This window comes from Oncorhynchus masou, unplaced genomic scaffold (genome assembly GCF_036934945.1).
Source record: "Oncorhynchus masou masou isolate Uvic2021 unplaced genomic scaffold, UVic_Omas_1.1 unplaced_scaffold_951, whole genome shotgun sequence".
Classification (NCBI taxonomy): domain Eukaryota; kingdom Metazoa; phylum Chordata; class Actinopteri; order Salmoniformes; family Salmonidae; genus Oncorhynchus; species Oncorhynchus masou.
Genome location: NW_027016007.1, coordinates 45,781 through 69,370, shown reverse-complemented (window position 1 = coordinate 69,370; position 23,590 = coordinate 45,781). Strand labels below are relative to the sequence as shown.

At 45.2% G+C, this 23,590-nt stretch overlaps 1 protein-coding gene across 1 annotated transcript in view; it reads left to right on the top strand.

The window, feature by feature from the left end:
• The window catches only part of LOC135538393 (WD repeat-containing protein 88-like), a gene marked incomplete at its 3' end in the record, with an annotated part of 36,024 nt that extends 15,633 nt beyond the window's left edge, over positions 1 to 20,391 (top strand). Inside the window, 7 exon segments of the mRNA XM_064964296.1 lie at positions 7,691 to 7,829; positions 9,245 to 9,374; positions 12,226 to 12,410; positions 16,106 to 16,188; positions 16,725 to 16,793; positions 18,134 to 18,232; positions 20,244 to 20,391. Coding sequence (XP_064820368.1) covers positions 7,691 to 7,829; positions 9,245 to 9,374; positions 12,226 to 12,410; positions 16,106 to 16,188; positions 16,725 to 16,793; positions 18,134 to 18,232; positions 20,244 to 20,391 — 853 coding nt within the window.
• Positions 20,392 to 23,590: the final 3,199 nt, after the last annotated feature.

Here is a 23,590-nt window from a genome sequence, read left to right as displayed (position 1 = left end):
ACCTCTCTGTTACCTCTCTGTCACCTCTCTGTTACCTCTCTGTTACCTCTGTTACCTCTCTGTTACCTCTCTGTTACCTCTCTGTTACCTCTCTGTTACCTCTCTGTTACCTCTCTGTCACCTCTCTGTTACCTCTCTGTTACCTCTCTGTCACCTCTCTGTTACCTCTCTGTTACCTCTCTGTTACCTCTGTCACCTCTCTGTTACCTCTCTGTTACCTCTGTCACCTCTCTGTTACCTCTCTGTTACCTCTCTGTTACCTCTCTGTTACCTCTGTTACCTCTGTTACCTCTCTGTTACCTCTGTTACCTCTCTGTTACCTCTCTGTTACCACTCTGTTACCTCTCTGTTACCTCTCTGTTACCTCTCTGTTACCACTCTGTTACCTCTCTGTTACACCTCTGTTACCTCTCTGTTACTTCTCTGTTACCTCTCTGTTACCTCTCTGTTACCTCTCTGTTACACCTCTGTTACCTCTCTGTTACCTCTCTGTTACCCCTCTGTTACCCCTCTGTTACCTCTCTGTTACACCTCTGTTACCTCTCTGTTACCTCTCTGTTACCTCTCTGTTACCTCTCTGTTACCTCTGTTACCTCTCTGTTACCTCTCTGTTACCTCTCTGTTACCTCTCTGTTACCTCTCTGTTACCCCTCTGTTACCCCTCTGTTACCTCTGTTACCTCTCTGTTACCTCTCTGTTACCCCTCTGTTACCCCTCTGTTACCTCTGTTACCTCTCTGTTACCTCTCTGTTACCTCTCTGTTACCTCTCTGTTACACCTCTGTTACCTCTCTGTTACCTCTCTGTTACCCCTCTGTTACCCCTCTGTTACCTCTCTGTTACACCTCTGTTACCTCTCTGTTACCTCTCTGTTACCTCTCTGTTACCTCTCTGTTACCTCTGTTACCTCTCTGTTACCTCTCTGTTACCTCTCTGTTACCTCTCTGTTACCTCTCTGTTACCTCTCTGTTACCCCTCTGTTACCTCTGTTACCTCTGTTACCTCTCTGTTACCTCTGTTACCTCTCTGTTACCTCTCTGTTACCCCTCTGTTACCTCTCTGTTACCTCTCTGTTACCTCTCTGTTACCTCTCTGTTACCTCTGTTACCTCTCTGTTACCTCTCTGTTACCTCTCTGTTACCCTCTGTTACCTCTGTTACCTCTCTGTTACCTCTCTGTTACCTCTCTGTTACCTCTCTGTTACCTCTGTTACCTCTCTGTTACCCCTCTGTTACCTCTGTTACCTCTCTGTTACCTCTCTGTTACCTCTCTGTTACCTCTCTCTCCCTTTTCAACACTAATGAACATCTGAGACCATGGTGGACAGCCTGTGTGCTACATAGTGGACTGCAGCTCAGAATCATAATGCCAGAGAGGGAGTATAGAGGGAGTATAGAGGGAGTATAGAGGAGTATATAGGGAGTATACAGGGAGTATATAGGGAGTATATAGGGAGTATATAGGGAGTATATAGGGAGTACAGAGGGAGTACAGAGGAGTATATAGGGAGTACAGAGGGAGTACAGAGGGAGTATAGAGGGAGTATATAGGGAGTATAGAGGGAGTACAGAGGGAGTACAGAGGGAGTATAGAGGGAGTATAGGGGAGTATAGAGGGAGTATAGAGGGAGTATAGAGGGAGTACAGAGGGAGTATAGAGGGAGTATATAGGGAGTACAGAGGGAGTACAGAGGGAGTATAGAGGGAGTATATAGGGAGTATATAGGGAGTACAGAGGGAGTATAGAGGGAGTATAGAGGGAGTATAGAGGGAGTACAGAGGGAGTATAGAGGGAGTATAGAGGGAGTACAGAGGAGTATAGGAGTATAGAGGGGAGTACAGAGGGAGTACAGAGGGAGTATATAGGGAGTATAGAGGGAGTATATAGGTGACACAGCCTGTGTGTGTTCCATAGTGGACTGCAGCTCAGAATCATAATGCCAGAGAGGGAGTATAGAGGAGTATAGAGGGAGTATAGAGGGAGTATAGAGGGAGTATATAGGGAGTATAGAGGGAGTATATAGGGAGTATAGAGGAGTATAGAGGGAGTATAGAGGGAGTATAGAGGGAGTCTAGAGGGAGTATAGAGGGAGTATAGAGGGAGCATATAGGGGAGTATAGAGGGAGTATATAGGGAGTATATAGGGAGCATAGAGGGAGCATAGAGGGAGCATATAGGGAGTATAGAGGGAGTATAGAGGGAGTATAGAGGGAGTATAGAGGGAGTATAGAGGAGTATAGAGGGAGTATAGAGGGAGTATAGGGGGAGTATATGGGGAGCATAGAGGAGCATAGAGGGAGCATATAGGGAGCATAGAGGGAGCATAGAGGGAGCATAGAGGGAGCATAGAGGGAGTATAGAGGGAGTATAGAGGGAGCATATAGGGAGTATAGAGGGAGTATATAGGGAGTATAGAGGGAGCATAGAGGGAGCATAGAGGGAGTATAGAGGGAGTATAGAGGGAGCATATAGGGAGTATAGAGGGAGTATAGAGGGAGTATATAGGAGTATAGAGGGAGTATAGAGGGAGTATAGAGGGAACATAGAGGGAGTATAGAGGGAGTATAGAGGGAGCATATAGGGAGCATAGAGGGAGCATAGAGGGAGCATAGAGGAGCATAGAGGGAGTATATAGGGAGCATATAGGGAGTATAGAGGGAGTATATAGGGAGTATATAGGGAGCATAGAGGGAGCATATAGGGAGCATAGAGGGAGCATATAGGGAGTATAGAGGGAGTATATAGGGAGTATAGAGGGAGTATATAGGGAGTATAGATGGAGTATAGAGGGAGTATAGAGGGAGTATAGAGGGAGTATAGAGGGAGTATAGAGAGGGAGTATGGGGGAGGAGTATAGAGCATAGAGGGAGCATAGAGGGAGCATAGAGGGAGCATAGGGAGCATAGAGGAGTATAGAGGGAGCATAGAGGGAGCATAGAGGAGCATAGAGGGAGTATAGAGGGAGTATAGAGGGAGCATATAGGGAGTATAGAGGGAGTATATAGAGTATAGAGGGAGTATAGAGGAGTATAGAGGATGATAGAGGAGTATAGAGGAGCATAGAGGGAGTATAGAGGGAGTATAGAGAGCATAGGGAGTATAGAGGAGTATATAGGGAGTATAGAGGGAGTATAGAGGGAGTATAGAGGGAGCATATAGGGATAGAGGGAGCATATAGGAGTATGAGGGAGTCTGAGGGAGTATAGAGGGAGTATAGAGGAGTATAGAGGAGTATAGAGGGAGCATATAGGGAGTATAGAGGAGTATAGAGGAGTATAGAGGGAGTATATTGGGAGTATAGAGGAGTATAGAGGAGTATAGAGGGAGCATATAGGGAGTATAGAGGGAGTATAGAGGGAGTATAGGGGAGTATAGGTAGTATAGAGGGAGTATAGATGGAGTATAGAGGGAGTATAGAGGGAGTATATAGGTAGTATAGAGGAGTCTAGGGGGAGTATAGAGGAGTATAGAGGAGTATAGAGGAGTATAGAGGGAGTATATAGGTAGTATAGAGGGGAGTATAGATGGAGTATAGAGGGAGTATATAGGTAGTATACAGGGAGTATAGAGGAGTATAGAGGAGTATATAGGGGAGCATGGAGGAGTATGGAGGAGTATAGATGGAGTATAGAGGGAGCATATAGGGAGTATAGAGGGAGTATATAGGTAGTATACAGGGAGTATAGAGGGAGCATATAGGGAGTATAGAGGGAGTATAGAGGGAGTATAGAGGGGAGTATAGATGGAGTATAGAGGGAGTATAGAGGAGTATATAGGTAGTATACAGGGAGTATAGAGGGAGTATAGAGGGAGTATATAGGGAGCATAGGGGAGTATAGAGGGAGTATAGATGGAGTATAGAGGGAGCATATAGGGAGTATAGAGGGAGTATATAGGTAGTATACAGGGAGTATAGAGGGAGCATATAGGGAGTATAGAGGGAGCATATAGGGAGTATAGAGGAGTATATAGGGAGTATAGAGGGAGTATATAGGTAGTATAGAGGGAGTATAGAGGGAGTATAGAGGGAGCATAGAGGGGGTATAGAGGGAGTATAGAGGGAGTATAGAGGGGTATAGAGGGAGTATAGAGGGAGTATAGAGGGAGTATAGAGGGAGTATAGAGGAAGTATAGAGGGAGTATAGAGGGAGTATAGAGGAGTCTAGAGGGAGTATATAGGGAGTATAGAGGGAGTATAGAGGGAGTATAGAGGGAGCATATAGGGAGTATAGAGGGGAGTATACAGGGAGCATATAGGGAGTATAGAGGAGTCTAGAGGAGTATAGAGGAGTATACAGGGAGTATAGAGGGAGTATAGAGGGAGTACAGAGGGAGTATAGAGGGAGTATATAGGGAGCATAGAGGGAGTATAGAGGGAGCATAGAGGGAGCATATAGGGAGCATAGAGGGAGTATAGAGGGAGTATAGAGGGAGCATAGAGGGAGTATAGAGGGAGCATAGAGGGAGCATATAGGGAGCATAGAGGGAGTATAGAGGGAGCATATAGGGAGCATATAGGGAGTATAGAGGGAGTACAGAGGGAGTATAGAGGGAGTATAGAGGGGGAGCATAGAGGGAGCATATAGGGAGCATAGAGGGAGTATAGAGGGAGTATATAGGGAGTATAGAGGGAGTATAGAGGAGTATAGAGGGAGTATAGAGGGAGCATATAGGGAGCATATAGGGAGCATAGAGGGAGCATATAGGGAGTATAGAGGAGTCTAGAGGGAGTATAGAGGGAGTATAGAGGGAGTATAGAGGGAGTATAGAGGGAGCATATAGGGAGTATAGAGGGGGTATAGAGGGAGTATAGAGGGGAGTATATTGGGAGTATAGAGGGAGTATAGAGGGAGTATAGAGGGAGCATATAGGGAGTATAGAGGGAGTATAGAGGGAGTATATAGGGAGTATAGAGGAGTATAGAGGGGAGTATATAGGTAGTATAGAGGGAGTATAGATGGAGTATAGAGGGAGTATAGAGGGAGTATATAGGTAGTATAGAGGGAGTCTAGGGGGAGTATAGAGGGAGTATAGAGGGAGTATAGAGGGAGTATAGAGGGAGTATATAGGTAGTATAGAGGAGTATAGATGGAGTATAGAGGGAGTATAGAGGGAGTATATAGGTAGTATACAGGGAGTATAGAGGAGTATAGAGGGAGTATATAGGGAGCATAGAGGGAGTATAGAGGGAGTATAGATGGAGTATAGAGGGAGCATATAGGGAGTATAGAGGGAGTATATAGGTAGTATACAGGGAGTATAGAGGGAGCATATAGGGAGTATAGAGGGAGTATAGAGGGAGTATAGAGGGAGTATAGATGGAGTATAGAGGGAGTATAGAGGAGTATATAGGTAGTATACAGGGAGTATAGAGGGAGTATAGAGGGAGTATATAGGGAGCATAGAGGGAGTATAGAGGGAGTATAGATGGAGTATAGAGGAGCATATAGGGAGTATAGAGGGTATATAGGTAGTATACAGGAGTATAGAGGGAGCATATAGGGAGTATAGAGGGAGCATATAGGGAGTATAGAGGGAGTATATAGGGAGTATAGAGGGAGTATAGGTAGTATAGAGGAGTATAGAGGGAGTATAGAGGGAGCATAGAGGGGTATAGAGGGAGTATAGAGGGAGTATAGAGGGGGTATAGAGGGAGTATAGAGGGAGTATAGAGGGAGTATAGAGGGAGTATAGAGGAGTATAGAGGAAGTATAGAGGGAGTATAGAGGGGTATAGAGGGGGAGTATAGAGGGAGTCTAGAGGGAGTATATAGGGAGTATAGAGGGAGTATAGAGGGAGTATAGAGGGAGCATATAGGGAGTATAGAGGGAGTATACAGGGAGCATAGAGGGGGAGCATATAGGGAGTATAGAGGGAGTATAGAGGGAGTATACAGGGAGTATAGAGGGAGTATAGAGGGAGTACAGAGGGAGTATAGAGGGAGTATATAGGGAGCATAGAGGGAGTATAGAGGGAGCATAGAGGGAGCATATAGGGAGCATAGAGGGAGTATAGAGGGAGTATAGAGGGAGCATAGAGGGAGTATAGAGGGAGCATAGAGGGAGCATAGGGAGCATAGAGGGAGTATAGAGGGAGCATATAGGGAGCATATAGGGAGTATAGAGGGAGTACAGAGGAGTATAGAGGGAGTATAGAGGGAGCATAGAGGGAGCATATAGGGAGCATAGAGGGAGTATAGAGGGAGTATATAGGGAGTATAGAGGGAGTATAGAGGGAGTATAGAGGGAGTATAGAGGGAGTATAGAGGGAGCATATAGGGGGCATGAGGGAGTATAGAGGGAGTATACAGGGAGCATATAGGGAGTATAGAGGGAGTATAGAGGGAGTATAGAGGAGTCTAGAGGGAGTCTAGAGGGAGTATAGAGGGAGTATAGAGGGAGTATAGAGGGAGTATAGAGGGAGCATAGAGGGAGCATAGAGGGAGTATAGAGGGAGCATAGAGGGAGCATATAGGGAGCATAGAGGGAGTATAGAGGGAGTATAGAGGGAGCATAGAGGGAGTATAGAGGGAGCATAGAGGGAGCATATAGGGAGCATAGAGGGAGTATAGAGGGAGCATATAGGGAGCATATAGGGAGTATAGAGGAGTACAGAGGGAGTATAGAGGGAGTATAGAGGGAGCATAGAGGGAGCATATAGGGAGCATAGAGGGAGTATAGAGGGAGTATATAGGGAGTATAGAGGAGTATAGAGGGAGTATAGAGGGAGTATAGAGGGAGTATAGAGGGAGCATATAGGGAGCATAGAGGGAGCATAGAGGGAGTATACAGGGAGCATATAGGGAGTATAGAGGGAGTATAGAGGGAGTATAGAGGGAGTCTAGAGGGAGTATAGAGGGAGTATAGAGGGAGTATAGAGGGAGTATAGAGGGAGCATAGAGAGCATAGAGGGAGTATAGAGGGAGTATAGAGGGAGTATATAGGGAGTATAGAGGGAGTATAGAGGGAGTATAGAGGAGCATATAGGGAGTATAGAGGGAGTATAGAGGGAGTATAGAGGGAGTATAGAGGGAGTATAGAGGGAGCATAGAGGGAGCATATAGGGAGTATAGAGGGAGTATAGAGGGAGTATAGAGTGAGTATAGGGGAGTATATAGGGAGTATATAGGGAGTATAGAGGGAGTCTAGAGGGAGTATATAGGGGAGTCTAGAGGGAGCATAGAGGGAGTATATAGGGAGTATAGAGGGAGTATAGAGGAGTATAGAGGGAGGGAGTATAGAGGGAGTATAGATAGAGGAGTATAGAGGGAGTATAGAGGGAGCATAGAGGGAGCATAGAGGGAGCATAGAGGGAGTATAGAGGGAGTATAGAGGGAGTAGCATAGAGGGCATAGAGTATAGAGGGAGTAGAGGGGAGCAGAGGGAGTATAGAGGGAGTATAGAGGGAGATAGAGGGAGTATAGAGGGAGCATAGAGGGAGTATAGAGGGAGCATATAGGGAGTATAGAGGGAGTTTAGAGGGAGTATAGAGGGAGTATAGGGAGTATAGGGAGTATAGAGGGGGAGTATAGAGGGAGTTTAGAGGGAGTATAGAGGAGCATATAGGGAGTATAGAGGGGAGTATATAGGGAGTATAGAGGGAGCATAGAGGGAGTATAGAGGGAGTATAGAGGAGTATAGAGGGAGTATAGAGGGAGCATATAGGTGACACAGCCTGTGTGTGTTCCATAGTGGACTGCAGCTCAGGCTGGGCTCCTGACCTCATGTAGCGTCTCAGAGGACAGGAAGTACGTAGTCTCGTCCTCCGACCTGGAGAATGCAATCTGCCTGACCTCAGCTGACACAGGGGAGAGGCTCTTCCACATCAAAGGTACATCCTCAAGTCATTCAGCAATGGTTATTGATCGCTATATTGATTTTACCATTGAGCTATGCTAACGCTAAGGTCACCGAGTCTCAGTTTAAGTCATGTCTAATGCTAACGCTAAGGTCACTGAGTCTCAGTTTAAGTCATGTCTAATGCTAACGCTAAGGTCACTGAGTCTCAGTTTAAGTTATGTCTAATGCTAACGCTAAGGTCACCGAGTCTCAGTTTAAGTCATGTCTAATGCTAACGCTAAGGTCACTGAGTCTCAGTTTAAGTCATGTCTAATGCTAACGCTAAGGTCACCGAGTCTCAGTTTAAGTCATGTCTAATGCTAACGCTAAGGTCAATGAGTCTCAGTTTAAGTCATGTCTAATGCTAACGCTAAGGTCACTGAGTCTCAGTTTAAGTCATGTCTAATGCTAACGCTAAGGTCACCGAGTCTCAGTTTAAGTCATGTCTCATGGTAACGTCAGGTCACTGAGTCTCAGTTTAAGTCATGTCTAATGGTAACGTCAGGTCACTGAGTCTCAGTTTAAGTCATGTCTAATGGTAACGCTAAGGTCACTGAGTCTCAGTTTAAGTCATGTCTAATGGTAACGTCAGGTCACTGAGTCTCAGTTTAAGTCATGTCTCATGGTAACATCAGGTCACTGAGTCTCAGTTTAAGTCATGTCTAATGGTAACATCAGGTCACTGAGTCTCAGTTTAAGTCATGTCTCATGGTAACGTCAGGTCACTGAGTCTCAGTTTAAGTCATGTCTCATGGTAACATCAGGTCACTGAGTCTCAGTTTAAGTCATGTCTCATGGTAACGTCAGGTCACTGAGTCTCAGTTTAAGTCATGTCTAATGCTAACGCTAAGGTCACCGAGTCTCAGTTTAAGTCATGTCTCATAGTAACGTCAGGTCACTGAGTCTCAGTTTAAGTCATGTCTAATGGTAACGTCAGGTCACTGAGTCTCAGTTTAAGTCATGTCTAATGCTAACGCTAAGGTCACCGAGTCTCAGTTTAAGTCATGTCTCATAGTAACGTCAGGTCACTGAGTCTCAGTTTAAGTCATGTCTAATGCTAACGCTAAGGTCACTGAGTCTCAGTTTAAGTCATGTCTAATGGTAACATCAGGTCACTGAGTCTCAGTTTAAGTCATGTCTCATGGTAACGTCAGGTCACTGAGTCTCAGTTTAAGTCATGTCTAATGCTAACGCTAAGGTCACTGAGTCTCAGTTTAAGTCATGTCTCATAGTAACGTCAGGTCACTGAGTCTCAGTTTAAGTCATGTCTCATCACTGTAACATCAGGTCACTGAGTCTCAGTTTAAGTCATGTGTAATGGTAACATCAGGTCACTGAGTCTCAGTTTAAGTCATGTCTAATGGTAACATCAGTTTAAATGATGTCCAATGCTGTCAATTCCCTCAGATCACCACAAGTCTACGATCACGCGGTGCCGGTTTGATCCTCAGAGTCAGCACGTAGCCAGTGTCTCTGAAGACAGAACCATCAAACTGTGGGACCTGGTCTCCACCCAAACCACCCTCTCCATCAACAGGTGAAGATACCACTCATTATATTAGACTTTACACATGGTCCCTGAGATACCTCTCATTATATTAGACTTTACACACGGTCCCTGAGATACCACTCATTATATTAGACTTTTCACACAGTCCCTGAGATAACAGATACCACTCATTATATTAGACTTTGCACACGGTCCCTGAGATACCACTCATTATATTAGACTTTACACACAGTCCCTGAGATAACAGATACCACTCATTATATTAGACTTCACACACAGTTCCTGAGATACCACTCATTATATTAGACTTTACACACAGTCCCTGAGATACCACTCATTATATTAGACTTTACACACGGTCCCTGAGATACCACTCATTATATTAGACTTTACACACAGTCCCTGAGATACCACTCATTATATTAGACTTTACACACGGTCCCTGAGATACCACTCATTATATTAGACTTTACACACAGTCCCTGAGATACCACTCATTATATTAGACTTTACACACGGTCCCTGAGATACCACTCATTATATTAGACTTTACACACAGTCCCTGAGATAACAGATACCACTCATTATATTAGACTTTACACACAGTCCCTGAGATACCTCTCATTATATTAGACTTTACACACGGTCCCTGAGATACCACTCATTATATTAGACTTTACACACAGTCCCTGAGATACCACTCATTATATTAGACTTTACACAGTCCCTGAGATACCACTCATTATATTAGACTTTACACACAGTCCCTGAGTTACCACTCATTATATTAGACTTTACACACGGTCCCTGAAATACCACTCATTATATTAGACTTTACACACAGTCCCTGAGATACCACTCATTATATTAGATTTACACACAGTCCCTGAGATAACAGATACCACTCATTATATTAGACTTTACACACAGTCCCTGGGATAACAGATACCACTCATTATATTAGACTTTACACACAGTTCCTGAGATACCACTCATTATATTAGACTTTACACACAGTGCCTGGGATGATAGATACCACTCATTATATTAGACTTTACACAGTCCCTGAGATGATAGATACCACTCATTATATTAGACTTTACACACGGTCCCTGAGATACCACTCATTATATTAGACTTTACACACAGTGCCTGAGATACCACTCATTATATTAGATTTTACACACGGTCCCTGAGATACCACTCATTATATTAGACTTTACACACAGTCCCTGAGATACCACTCATTATATTAGACTTTACACACGGTCCCTGAGATACCACTCATTATATTAGACTTTACACACGGTCCCTGAGATGATAGATAACATGCACTGCCAGGCTGAGAAATGGCCAGAGCATCAAGGAACATCACGACAGCTGTTTGCTGTTGTTGTCATTTCTGAGCGCAGGCGTCCTTAATAAAGATTTGTCAGTAGCAGATATTTCATAATTACACCTCAGATCGTTGTGTTTATGGTCCACGGTGGACCGGGTGAACTCACTGCTCTCGTTTTCAAGACACGTGATTGATTGACTGTATTATTGACTGATTATCGGACACATAATGACGATAAAGTTGTAACACACTCCCTGCAGTTAAATGAGAATCTAACCTGGCATCATGAAGTGTAGACGCAGTAGCGAGACAGACTACGTCAGAACTAGGACCCCTTGTGTTTTACACAATCATCTGATACGCCTGAGTTTTAACCTTCAAACTGTCCTCTTAAAATACAGGATCAAATATCGCTGTGTCCTCGTTGTAGCACTAAACACAGGACTCTCATTATAACACATGCTCTGCAGTACAGTGAACTAAAATATAGCCTGGCATTATGTCAGAGAGATTGATGCAGTACAGTGAACTAAAATATAGCCTGGCATTATGTCAGAGAGATTGATGCAGTACAGTGAACTAAAATATAGCCTGGCATTATGCCAGAGAGATTGATGCAGTACAGTGAACTAAAATATAGCCTGGCATTATGTCAGAGAGATTGATGCAGTACATTGAACTGAAATATAGCCTGGCATTATGCCAGAGAGATTGATGCAGTACAGTGAACTAAAATATAGCCTGGCATTATGTCAGAGAGATTGATGCAGTACAGTGAACTAAAATATAGCCTGGCATTATGTCAGAGAGATTGATGCAGTACAGTGAACTAAAATATAGCCTGGCGTTATGTCAGAGAGATTGATGCAGTAACAGTGAACTAAAATATAGCCTGCATGCGTTATGTCAGAGAGATTGATGCAGTAACAGTGAACTAAAATATAGCCTGGCGTTATGTCAGAGAGATTGATGCAGTACAGTGAACTAAAATATAGCCTGGCATTATGTCAGAGAGATTGATGCAGTAACAGTGAACTAAAATATAGCCTGGCATTATGTCAGAGAGATTGATGCAGTAACAGTGAACTAAAATATAGCCTGGCATTATGTCAGAGAGATTGATGCAGTACAGTAAACTAAAATATAGCCAGGCGTTATGTCAGAGAGATTGATGCAGTAACAGTGAACTAAAATATAGCCTGGCGTTATGTCAGAGAGATTGATGCAGTAACAGTGAACTAAAATATAGCCTGGCATTATGTCAGAGAGATTGATGCAGTACAGTAAACTAAAATATAGCCTGGCATTATGTCAGAGAGATTGATGCAGTACAGTGAACTAAAATATAGCCTGGCATTATGTCAGAGAGAACTTTTCATTAGCTTCAAATGAACCTCGTCCACTAGCAATTGCACACATTTCAAACTAATTAGTGTTAGTCAAGGTCACGTTGAGGCTGTCGTAACCAAGCTTCCAGAGCTTGTGGGGGAACCCAATATTTCCAGTACACGTTGTTGTTCTATCCTGTCCCAAACACAGCGCCCACACCAACGTCATCTCGAACTGCTGTTTCACTGCTAACGGACGCTACTTGTGCACTGCATCATGGGACAAGACTCTGCAGCTGTGGGACATCCAGACAGGAGCATTCCGTTCCCACGGTGGCCTGACCCTTAGCAAGGGACACGACGGATCCGTCAGCTCCTGCTCCTTCTCTGTGGATGGTAGGGTGGACATATCCGTCTTCTCTGTGGATGGTAGGGTAGACATATCAGTCTTCTCTGTGGATGGTAGGGTAGACATATCAGTCTTCTCTGTGGATGGTAGGGTGGACATATCAGTCTTCTCTGTGGATGGTAGGGTGGACATATCAGTCTTCTCTGTGGATGGTAGGGTGGACATATCAGTCTTCTCTGTTGATGGTAGGGTGGACATATCAGTCTTCTCTGTGGACGGTAGGGTAGACATATCAGTCTTCTCTGTGGACGGTAGGGTAGACATATCAGTCTTCTCTGTGGACGGTAGGGTAGACATATCAGTCTCCTTCTCTGTGGATGGTAGGGTAGACATATCAGTCTTCTCTGTGGACGGTAGGGTAGACATATCAGTCTCCTTCTCTGTTGATGGTAGGGTAGACATATCAGTCTTCTCTGTGGACGTAGGGTAGACATATCAGTCTTCTCTGTGGACGTGTAGGGTAGACATATCAGTCTTCTCTGTGGATGGTAGGGTAGACATATCAGTCTTCTCTGTGGACGGTAGGGTAGACATATCAGTCTCCTTCTCTGTGGATGGTAGGGTAGACATATCAGTCTTCTCTGTGGACGGTAGGGTAGACATATCAGTCTTCTCTGTGGATGGTAGGGTAGACATATCAGTCTTCTCTGTGGATGGTAGGGTAGACATATCAGTCTTCTCTGGATGGTAGGGTGGACATATCAGTCTTCTGTGGATGGTAGGGTAGACATATCAGTCTTCTCTGGGACAGTAGGGTGGACATATCAGTCTTCTCTGTGGACGGTAGGGTGGACATATCAGTCTTCTCTGTGGATGGTAGGGTAGACATATCAGTCTTCTTCTCTGTGGATGGTAGAGTAGACATATCAGTCTTCTCTGTGGATGGTAGGGTAGACATATCAGTCTTCTCTGTGGACGGTAGGGTAGACATATCAGTCTTCTCTGTGGACGGTAGGGTAGACATATCAGTCTTCTCTGTGGACGGTAGGGTAGACATATCAGTCTTCTCTGTGGATGGTAGGGTAGACATATCAGGCTTCTCTGTGGATGGTAGGGTAGACATATCAGTCTTCTCTGTGGATGGTAGGGTAGACATATCAGTCTTCTCTGTGGACGGTAGGGTAGACATATCAGTCTTCTCTGTGGACGGTAGGGTAGACATATCAGTCTACTCTGTGGATGGTAGGGTAGACATCAGTCCTCTCTGTGGATGGTAGGGTAGACATATCAGTCTCCTTCTCTGTGGACGGTAGGGTAGACATATCAGTCTCCTTCTCTGTGGACGGTAGGGTAGACATATCAGTCTTCTTCTCTGTGGATGGTAGGGTAGACATATCAGTTTTCTCTCTGTGGATGGTAGGGTAGACATATCAGTCTTCTCTGTGGATGGTAGGGTAGACATATCAGTCTTCTCTGTGGATGGTAGGGTAGACATATCAGTCTTCTCTGTGGATGGTAGGGTAGACATATCAGTCTACTCCATGGATGGTAGTGTAGACATATCCGTCTTCTCTGTGGATGGTAGGGTAGACATATCAGTCTTCTGTGGACGGTAGGGTAGACATATCAGTCTTCTTCTCTGTGGATGGTAGGGTAGACATATCAGTCTACTCCGTGGATGGTAGGGTAGACATATCCGTCTTCTCTGTGGATGGTAGTGTAGACATATCAGTCTTCTCTGTGGATGGTAGGGTGGACATATCAGTCTCCTCTGTGGATGGTAGGGTAGACATATCAGTCTTCTCTGTGGATGGTAGGGTAGACATATCAGTCTTCTCTGTGGACGGTAGGGTAGACATATCAGTCTACTCTCTAGGATGGTAGGGTGGACATATCAGTCTTCTGTGGATGGTAGGGTAGACATATCAGTCTTCTCTGTGGATGGTAGGGTAGACATATCAGTCTCCTTCTCTGTGGATGGTAGGGTAGACATATCAGTCTTCTTCTCTGTGGATGGTAGGGTAGACATATCAGTCTTCTCTGTGGATGGTAGGGTAGACATATCAGTCTTCTCTGTGGATGGTAGGGTAGACATATCAGTCTACTCTCTGGGTGGTAGGGTGGACATATCAGTCTTCTCTGTGGATGGTAGGGTAGACATATCAGTCTACTCTCTGGATGGTAGGGTGGACATATCAGTCTTCTCTGTGGATGGTAGGGTAGACATATCATTCTTCTCTGTGGATGGTAGGGTAGACATATCAGTCTTCTCTGTGGATGGTAGGGTAGACATATCAGTCTTCTCTGTGGATGGTAGGGTAGACATATCAGTCTTCTCTGTGGATGGTAGGGTGGACATATCAGTCTTCTCTGTGGATGGTAGGGTAGACATATCCGTCTTCTCTGTGGATGGTAGGGTGACATATCAGTCTTCTCTGTGGATGGTAGGGTGGACATATCAGTCTTCTCTGTGGATGGTAGGGTGGACATATCAGTCTACTCTGTGGATGGTAGGGTGGACATATCAGTCTTCTCTGTGGATGGTAGGGTAGACATATCAGTCTTCTCTGTGGATGGTAGGGTAGACATATCAGTCTTCTCTGTGGATGGTAGGGTAGACATATCAGTCTTCTCTGTGGATGGTAGGGTAGACATATCAGTCTTCTCTGTGGATGGTAGGGTAGACATATCAGTCTACTCCATGGATGGTAGGGTAGACATATCAGTCTACTCTGTGGATGGTAGGGTGGACATATCAGTCTTCTCTGTGGATGGTAGGGTATATCAGTCTACTCTGTGGATGGTAGGGTAGACATATCTGTTATATACTAATACAACTGAATACTATATACTACTATATACTAATACTATATACTATACTAATACTACTGACTGCTATATACTAATACTACTGACTACTATATACTAATACCACTGAATACTATATACTAATACTACTATATACTAATACTACTGACTACTATATACTAATACCACTGACTACTATATACTAATACTACTATATACTAATACTACTGACTACTATATACTAATACCACTGACTACTATATACTAATACTACTATATACTAATACTACTATATACTAATACTACTATATACTAATACTACTATATACTAATACTACTGCTGCCAGACTGAATGTAGTTCTGTTGTTGTCCAGGGTCAGTACTTTCATCTCTATCTACTACTGACAGACTGACTGTAGCTCTCTGTTGTGTCCAGGGTCAGTCCTCTGCCTCTAACTACTACTGACAGACTGACTGTAGCTCTCTGTTGTTGACCAGGGTCAGTCCTCTGCCTCTAACTACTACTGACAGACTGACTGTAGCTCTCTGTTGTTGTCCAGGGTCAGTCCTTTCATCTCTATCTACTACTGACAGACTGACTGTAGCTCTGTTGTTGTCCAGGGTCAGTCCTCTGCCTCTAACTACTACTGACAGACTGACTGTAGCTCTCTGTTGTTGTCCAGGGTCAGTCCTTTCATCTCTAACTACTACTGACAGACTGACTGTAGCTCTCTGTTGTTGTCCAGGGTCAGTCCTTTCATCTCTAACTACTACTGACAGACTGACTGTAGCTCTCTGTTGTTGTCCAGGGTCAGTCCTTTCATCTCTAACTACTACTGACAGACTGACTGTAGCTCTCTGTTGTTGTCCAGGGTCAGTCCTCTGCCTCTAACTACTACTGACAGACTGACTGTAGCTCTCTGTTGTTGTCCAGGGTCAGTCCTTGTGTCAGGGGCGTATGACAGAACAGTGGCTGTGTGGAACATGGAGACCCTCTGCAAGACCCTGGAGTTGAAGGTAGCTTCATGCTCTATCCTACTTCAGACACATTTTAAGGCAAACAGGTGTGTGTGTGTGTTTCAAACAGGTGTGTGTGTGTGTTTCCAACAGGTGTGTGTGTGTTTCCGACAGGTGTGTGTGTGTGTGTGTGTGTGTGTGTGTGTGTGTGTGTGTGTGTGTGTGTGTGTGTGTGTGTGTGTGTGTGTGTGTGTGTGTGTGTGTGTGTGTGTGTGTGTGTGTGTGTGTGTGTGTGTGTGTTTCCGACAGGTGTGGTGTGTTTCCGACAGGTGTGTGTGTTTCAAACAGGTGTGTGTGTGTGTGTTTCAAACAGGTGTGTGTGTGTCCTCATGTGTTTCAAACAGGTGTGTGTGTGTGTGTGTGTGTGTGTGTGTGTGTGTGTGTGTGTGTGTGTGTGTGTGTGTGTGTGTGTGTTTCAAACAGGTGTGTGTGTGTGTTTGTTTCAAACAGGTGTATGTGTGGGTGTGGGTGTGTGTGTGTTTCAAACAGGTGGGTGTGTGTGTGTGCCCTTATGTGTGTGTTTTTGCTAACCCTAGGGACATGCAGATTGGGTGACAGATGTGGCAATCAGTGCTGACAAAAAATGGGTGGCCTCAGCTTCCAAGGTACAACACACACCTCAATGTCATGTCCTATGTCATGTCCTATCCCTGTAGGTCACAGTAAATATATACCTCAATGTCATGTCCTATGTCATGTCCTATCCCTGTAGGTCACAGGAAACACACACTCAATGTCAGGTCCTATGTCATGTCCTATCCCTGTAGGTCACAGTAAATATATACCTCAATGTCATGTCCTATGTCATGTCCTATCCTTGTAGGTCACAGTAAATATATACCTCAATGTCATGTCCTATCCTTGTAGGTCACAGTAAATATATATATACCTCAATGTCATGTCCTATGTCATATCCTATCCTTGTAGGTCACAGTAAATATATATACCTCAATGTCAAGTCCTATCCCTGTAGGTCACAGTAAATATATATACCTCAATGTCATGTCCTATCCCTGTAGGTCACAGTAAATATATACCTCAATGTCATGTCCTATGTCATATCCTATCCTTGTAGGTCACAGTAAATATATATACCTCAATGTCATGTCCTATCCCTGTAGGTCACAGTAAACACACACCTCAATGTCATGTCCTATCCCTGTAGGTCACAGTAAACACACACCTCAATGTCATGCCCTATCTCTGTAGGTCACAGTAAATATATATCCTCAATGTCATGTCCTATCCCTGTAGTTCACAATAAACACACACCTCAATGTCATGTCCTATCCCTGTAGGTCACAGTAAACACACACCTCAATGTCATGCCCTATCTCTGTAGGTCACAGTAAATATATATACCTCAATGTCATGTCCTATCCCTGTAGTTCACAATAAACACACACCCTCAATGTCATGTCCTATTCATGTAGGTCACAGTAAACACACACCTAAATGTCATGTCCTACGTCAGGTCCTATCCCTGTAGGTCACAGTATACACACACCTCAATGTCATGTCCTATGTCATGTCCTATCCCTGTAGGTCACAGTAAATATATACCTCAAAGTCATGTCCTATGTCATGTCCTATCCCTGTAGGTCACAGTAAACACACACCTCAATGTCATGTCCTATGTCATGTCCTATCCCTGTAGGTCACAGTAAACACACACCTCAATGTCATGTCCTATCCCTGTAGGTCACAGTATATATATACCTCAATGTAATGTCCTATGTCATGTCCTATCCCTGTAGGTCACAGTAAACACACACCTCAGTGGCATGTCCTATGTCATGTCCTATCCCTGTAGGTCACAGTATATATATGCCTCAATGTCATGTCTTATGTCATGTCCTATGTCATGTCCTATCCCTATAGGTCACAGAATTTGTCCCTTTTGTTACCATACCATTTTGCATCATCATTGCTGTGTGTTTTGAAGGACACCACTGTCAGGTTGTGGAATATAGAACACTCTGAAGAGATACCTGCCGTTATTGAGACCAGGAAGGCTCAGGGAATGGGCTATCATATCCTCCAGGTTGGTCATTTTACCACACACTGCTACCTTGTATGTAGAGTGAGACCTGATCCTAGATCACCACCTCCTACCCTGAGACCTGATCCTAGATGACCACTCCTACCCTGAGACCTGATCCTAGACCTGATCCTAGACCACCACTCCTACCCTGAGACCTTATTCTAGATCACCACTCCTACCCTGAGACCTGATTCCAGATCACCACTCCTACCCTGAGACCTGATCCTAGATCACCACTCCTACCCTGAGACCTGATCCTAGATCACCACTCCTACCCTGAGACCTGATTCTAGATCACCACTCCTACTGATCCTGAGACCTGATTCCTAGATCACCACTCCTACCCTGAGACCTGATTGATCCTAGATCACCACTCCTACCCTGAGACCTGATCCTAGATCACCACTCCTACCCTGAGACCTGATCCTAGATCACCACTCCTACCCTGAGACCTGATCCTAGATCACCACTCCTACCCTGAGACCTGATTCTAGATCACCACTCCTACTCTGAGACCTGATCCTAGATCACCACTCCTACTCTGAGACCTGATCCTAGATCACCACTCCTACCCTGAGACCTGATTCTAGATCACCACTCCTACCCTGAGACCTGATTCTAGATCACCACTCCTACTCTGAGACCTGATCCTAGATCACCACTCCTACCCTGAGACCTGATCCTAGACCATCCACCCTGAGGCCATCCTACCCTGAGACCTGATCCTAGATCACCACTCCTACCCTGAGACCTGATCCTAGATCACCACTCCTACCCTGAGACCTGATCCTAGATCACCACTCCTACCCTGAGACCTGATCCTAGATGATCCTAGATCACCACTCCTACCCTGAGACCTGATCCTAGACCACCACTCCTACCCTGAGACCTGATCCTAGACCTGATCCTAGATCACCACTCCTATACTGAGACCTGATTCTAGATCACCACTACTACCTAGATCTGAGACCTGATCCTAGACCACCAATCCTACCCTGAGACCTGATCCTAGACCTGATCCTAGACCACCACTCCTACCCTGAGACCTGATCCTAGATCAGCACTCCTACCCTGAGACCTGATCCTAGACCTGATCCTAGATCACCACTCCTATCCTGAGACCTGATTCTAGATCACCACTACTACTCTGAGACCTGATCTTAGACCACCAATCCTACCCTGAGACCTGATCCTAGACCTGATCCTAGACCACCACTCCTACCCTGAGACCTGATCCTAGATCAGCACACTCCTACCCTGAGACCTGATCCTAGACCTGATCCTAGACCACCACTCCTACCCTGAGACCTGATCCTAGACCACCAATCCTACCCTGAGACCTGATCCTAGACCTGATCCTAGACCACCACTCCTACCCTGAGACCTGATCCTAGATGACCACTCCTATCCTGAGACCTGATCCTAGACCTGATCCTAGATCACCACTCCTACTCTAAGACCTGATCCTAGATCAGCACTCCCTACCCTGAGGACCTGATCTTAGACCTGATCCTAGATCACCACTCCTACCCTGAGACCTGATCCTAGACCACCACTCCTACCCTGAGACCTGATCCTAGATCAGCACTCCTAACCTGAGACCTGATCCTAGACCTGATCCTAGACCACCACTCCAACCCTGAGACCTGATCCTAGACCACCCACCACTCCTACCCTGAGACCTGATCCTAGATCAGCACTCCTACCCTGAGACCTGATCCTAGACCTGATCCTAGACCTCCTACCACTCCTATCCTGAGCCCTGATACTAGACCCCTGATCCTAGATCACCACTCCTGACTCTAAGACCTGATCCTAGACCTGATCCTAGATCAGCACTCCTACCCTGAGACCTGATCCTAGACCTGATCCTAGATCACCACTCCTACCCTGAGAACCTAATCCTAGACCTGATCCTAGATCACCACTCCAAATCTGATATGCTTTGTGAATAAGAAAGATTATTTTGGTGACACTGTTTTGGTGAACCTGATCCAGTGTTGTCTTTCAGTGTGAGGAGTGTGGAAAGGCTTTCTCCATTTCTCGACTGGAGAACTCCGACTTGGTCACAAAGTGTGTGTTCTGCCGATTGAAGACAGAAACCAGATCCCATCTTCAACCACTTCCTCTGTTGTCTAGTGTTCTGCCGATTGAAGACAGTAACCAGATTCCATCTTCAACCTCCTCCTCTGTTGCCTAGTGTTCTGCCGATTGAAGACAGAAACCAGATCCCATCTTCAACCACCTCCTCTCTTGTCTAGTGTTCTGCCGATTGAAGACAGAAACCAGATCCCATCTTCAACCTCCTCCTCTGTTGTCTAGTGTTCTGCCGATTGAAGACAAACCAGATCCCATCTTCAACCACCTCCTCTGTTGTCTAGTGTTCTGCTGATTGAAGACAGAAACCAGATCCCATCTTCAACGTCCTCCTCTGTTGTCTAGTGTTCTGCCGATTGAAGACAGAAACCAGATCCCATCTTCAACCACCTCCTCTGTTGTCTTGTGTTCTGCCGATTGAAGACAGAAACCAGATTCCATCTTCAACCTCCTCCTCTGTTGCCTAGTGTTCTGCCGATTGAAGACAGAAACCAGATCCCATCTTCAACCACCTCCTCTGTTGTCTAGTGTTCTGCCGATTGAAGACAGAAACCAGATCCCGTCTTCAACCTCCTCCTCTGTTGTCTAGTGTTCTGCCGATTGAAGACAAACCAGATCCCATCTTCAACCTCCTCCTCTGTTGTCTAGTGTTCTGCTGATTGAAGACAGAAACCAGATCCCATCTTCAACCTCCTCTGTTGTCTAGTGTTCTGCCGATTGAAGACAGAAACCAGATCCCATCTTCAACCACCTCCTCTGTTGTCTAGTGTTCTGCCGATTGAAGACAGTAACCAGATCCCATCTTCAACCTCCTCCTCTGTTGTCTAGTGTTCTGCCGATTGAAGACAGAAACCAGATCCCATCTTCAACCTCCTCCTCTGTTGTCTAGTGTTCTGCCGAATGAAGACAGAAACCAGATCCCGTCTTCAACCTCCTCCTCTCTGTTGTCTAGTGTTCTGCCGATTGAAGACAAAAACCAGATCCCGTCTTCAACCTCCTCCTCTGTTGTCTAGTGTTCTGCCGATTGAAGACAAAACCAGATCCCATCTTCAACCTCCTCCTCTGTTGTCTAGTGTTCTGCCGATTGAAGACAGAAACCAGATCCCGTCTTCAACCTCCTCCTCTGTTGTCTAGTGTTCTGCCGATTGAAGACAGAAACCAGATCCCATCTTCAACCTCCTCCTCTGTTGTCTAGTGTTCTGCCCGATTGAAGACAGAAACCAGATCCCGTCTTCAACCTCCTCCTCTGTTGTCTAGGAATGAAGACAGATGAACCTCCTCTGTTGTCTAGTGTTCTGTATTAGATTCCATCTTCAACGTTCCTCTGTTGTAACTAGGTTCTGCCGATTGAAGACAGAAACCAGATCCCATGTTAAAACTGTCCTTGTTGTCTAGTGTTCTGCCAGAAAACAACTAAAGATCCCATCTTCAACATCCTGAAGTTGTCAAGCTGTGCCGATTGAGACATTCTGGATCCCATCTTCAACCTCCTCCTCTGTTGTCTAGTGTTCTGCCGATTGAAGACAGAAACCAGATCCCATCTTCAACCTCCTCCTCTATTGTCTAGTGTTCTGCCGATTGGGATGTTCTTGTCCCACTTCACCTCCTCCTCTATTGTCTAGTGTTCTGCCGATTGAATACAGAAACGGATCCCATCTTCAACATCCTCCTCTGTTGTCTAGTTTCTGCCGATTGAAGACATTAACCAGATCCCATCTTCAACCTCCTCTGTTGTCTAGTGGGCTGATTGTGTCAGAAACAGTGCCATCTTCAACGTTCCTTTGTTGTCTAGTGTTCTGCCAATTGAAGCGATGAGACAAGACTGTAACTGTCAATCCTGGATACCATGAAAACAGAAGTAATCCTCTTCTCTTTCTCTGGTCTAGAACACTGTTGTCCTTGAAGTCTAGGAACAGCTATGGAGAACACCTCCTTTGTTGTCTAGGACAGCTCTTGAAGACAGAAACACACCTGGAGTCTCCTCTGGTCTAGTGTTCTGGATTGAACACACCTGATCCCATCTTCAGGACCTCTCCTCTGTTGTCTAGAACACACCTGAAGACAGAAACCAGATTCCATCTTCAACCTCACCTCTGTTGTCTAGTGTTCTGCCGATGGAGAACACACCATGATGCATGACAGATGGAGCTACAGTTGTCCCAGTGTTCTGACGATGGAAGCAGAAACCAGATCCCATCTTGATGACAGATGGAGCTGTTGTCTAGTAGTTCTGCCAGATTGAAGACAGATGGAGCCCATCTTCAACCACCTCCTCTGTTGTAGACCCAGTAGTTCTGCCGATTGAAGCTACAGTCCCATCTTCAGCCTCCTCCTCTGTTGTCTAGTGATGACAGATGAAGCAGAAACCAGATCCCGTCTTCAACCTCCTCCTCTGTGATAGGAATTGATGTATTAGCTTTTCTAGTAGTAGCCCCAGTAGTATGACTAGATCCTGTGTTTGTTGCAGTACTGTATCCCCAGTTAAAACTGTATTTGACAGATGGAGCTGCAGTAGTAGCCCCAGTAGTGATGACTGATGAAGCTGGCCGCGGCCCGGAGACCCAGGGGTGATGCACAGATGGAGCTGCAGTAGTAGTCCGGAGTAGGGAGGGATTGGCCGACAGGGATGTTCTTGTCCCACTAGTAGCTCCTGTAGGATGACGATGGAGCTGACAGTAGTAGCCCCAGTGTGTTGTTTCCTCCGACACATTGGTGCGGCTGGCTTAAACATAATATTGTGTCCATCGTGCGGCTTGACTGGGTTATCTTCGTATGGGAGTTGCAGCGATGAGACAAGACTGTAACTGTCAATTGGATATCATGAAAAGGGAATCACTAACCTTTCTGGACACACCTCAGAACAGAGATCACTAACCTTCTAGGACATCTGGAGAACACACCTGGAGTCTAGGACAGCTATGGAGAACACACCTAGACATCAGACAGCAGGAGATCACTAACCTGGAGTCTGGACATCTAGGAGAATCACAACCTGGAGTCTAGTCATCAGAACAGAGATCACTAACCTGGAGTCTGGACATCTCTGGAGAACACACCTGATCACTAACACCTTCTGGACATCTAGAACAGAGATCACTAACCTTCTAGACATCAGGAGAATCACACCTGGACATCTAGGACAGCTATGGAGATCACAACCTGGAGTCTAGGAACAGAGATCACAACCTTCTAGTCATCAGAACTAGAGATCACTAACCTGGAGTCTGGACATCTGAACAGAGATCACTAACCTTCTAGACA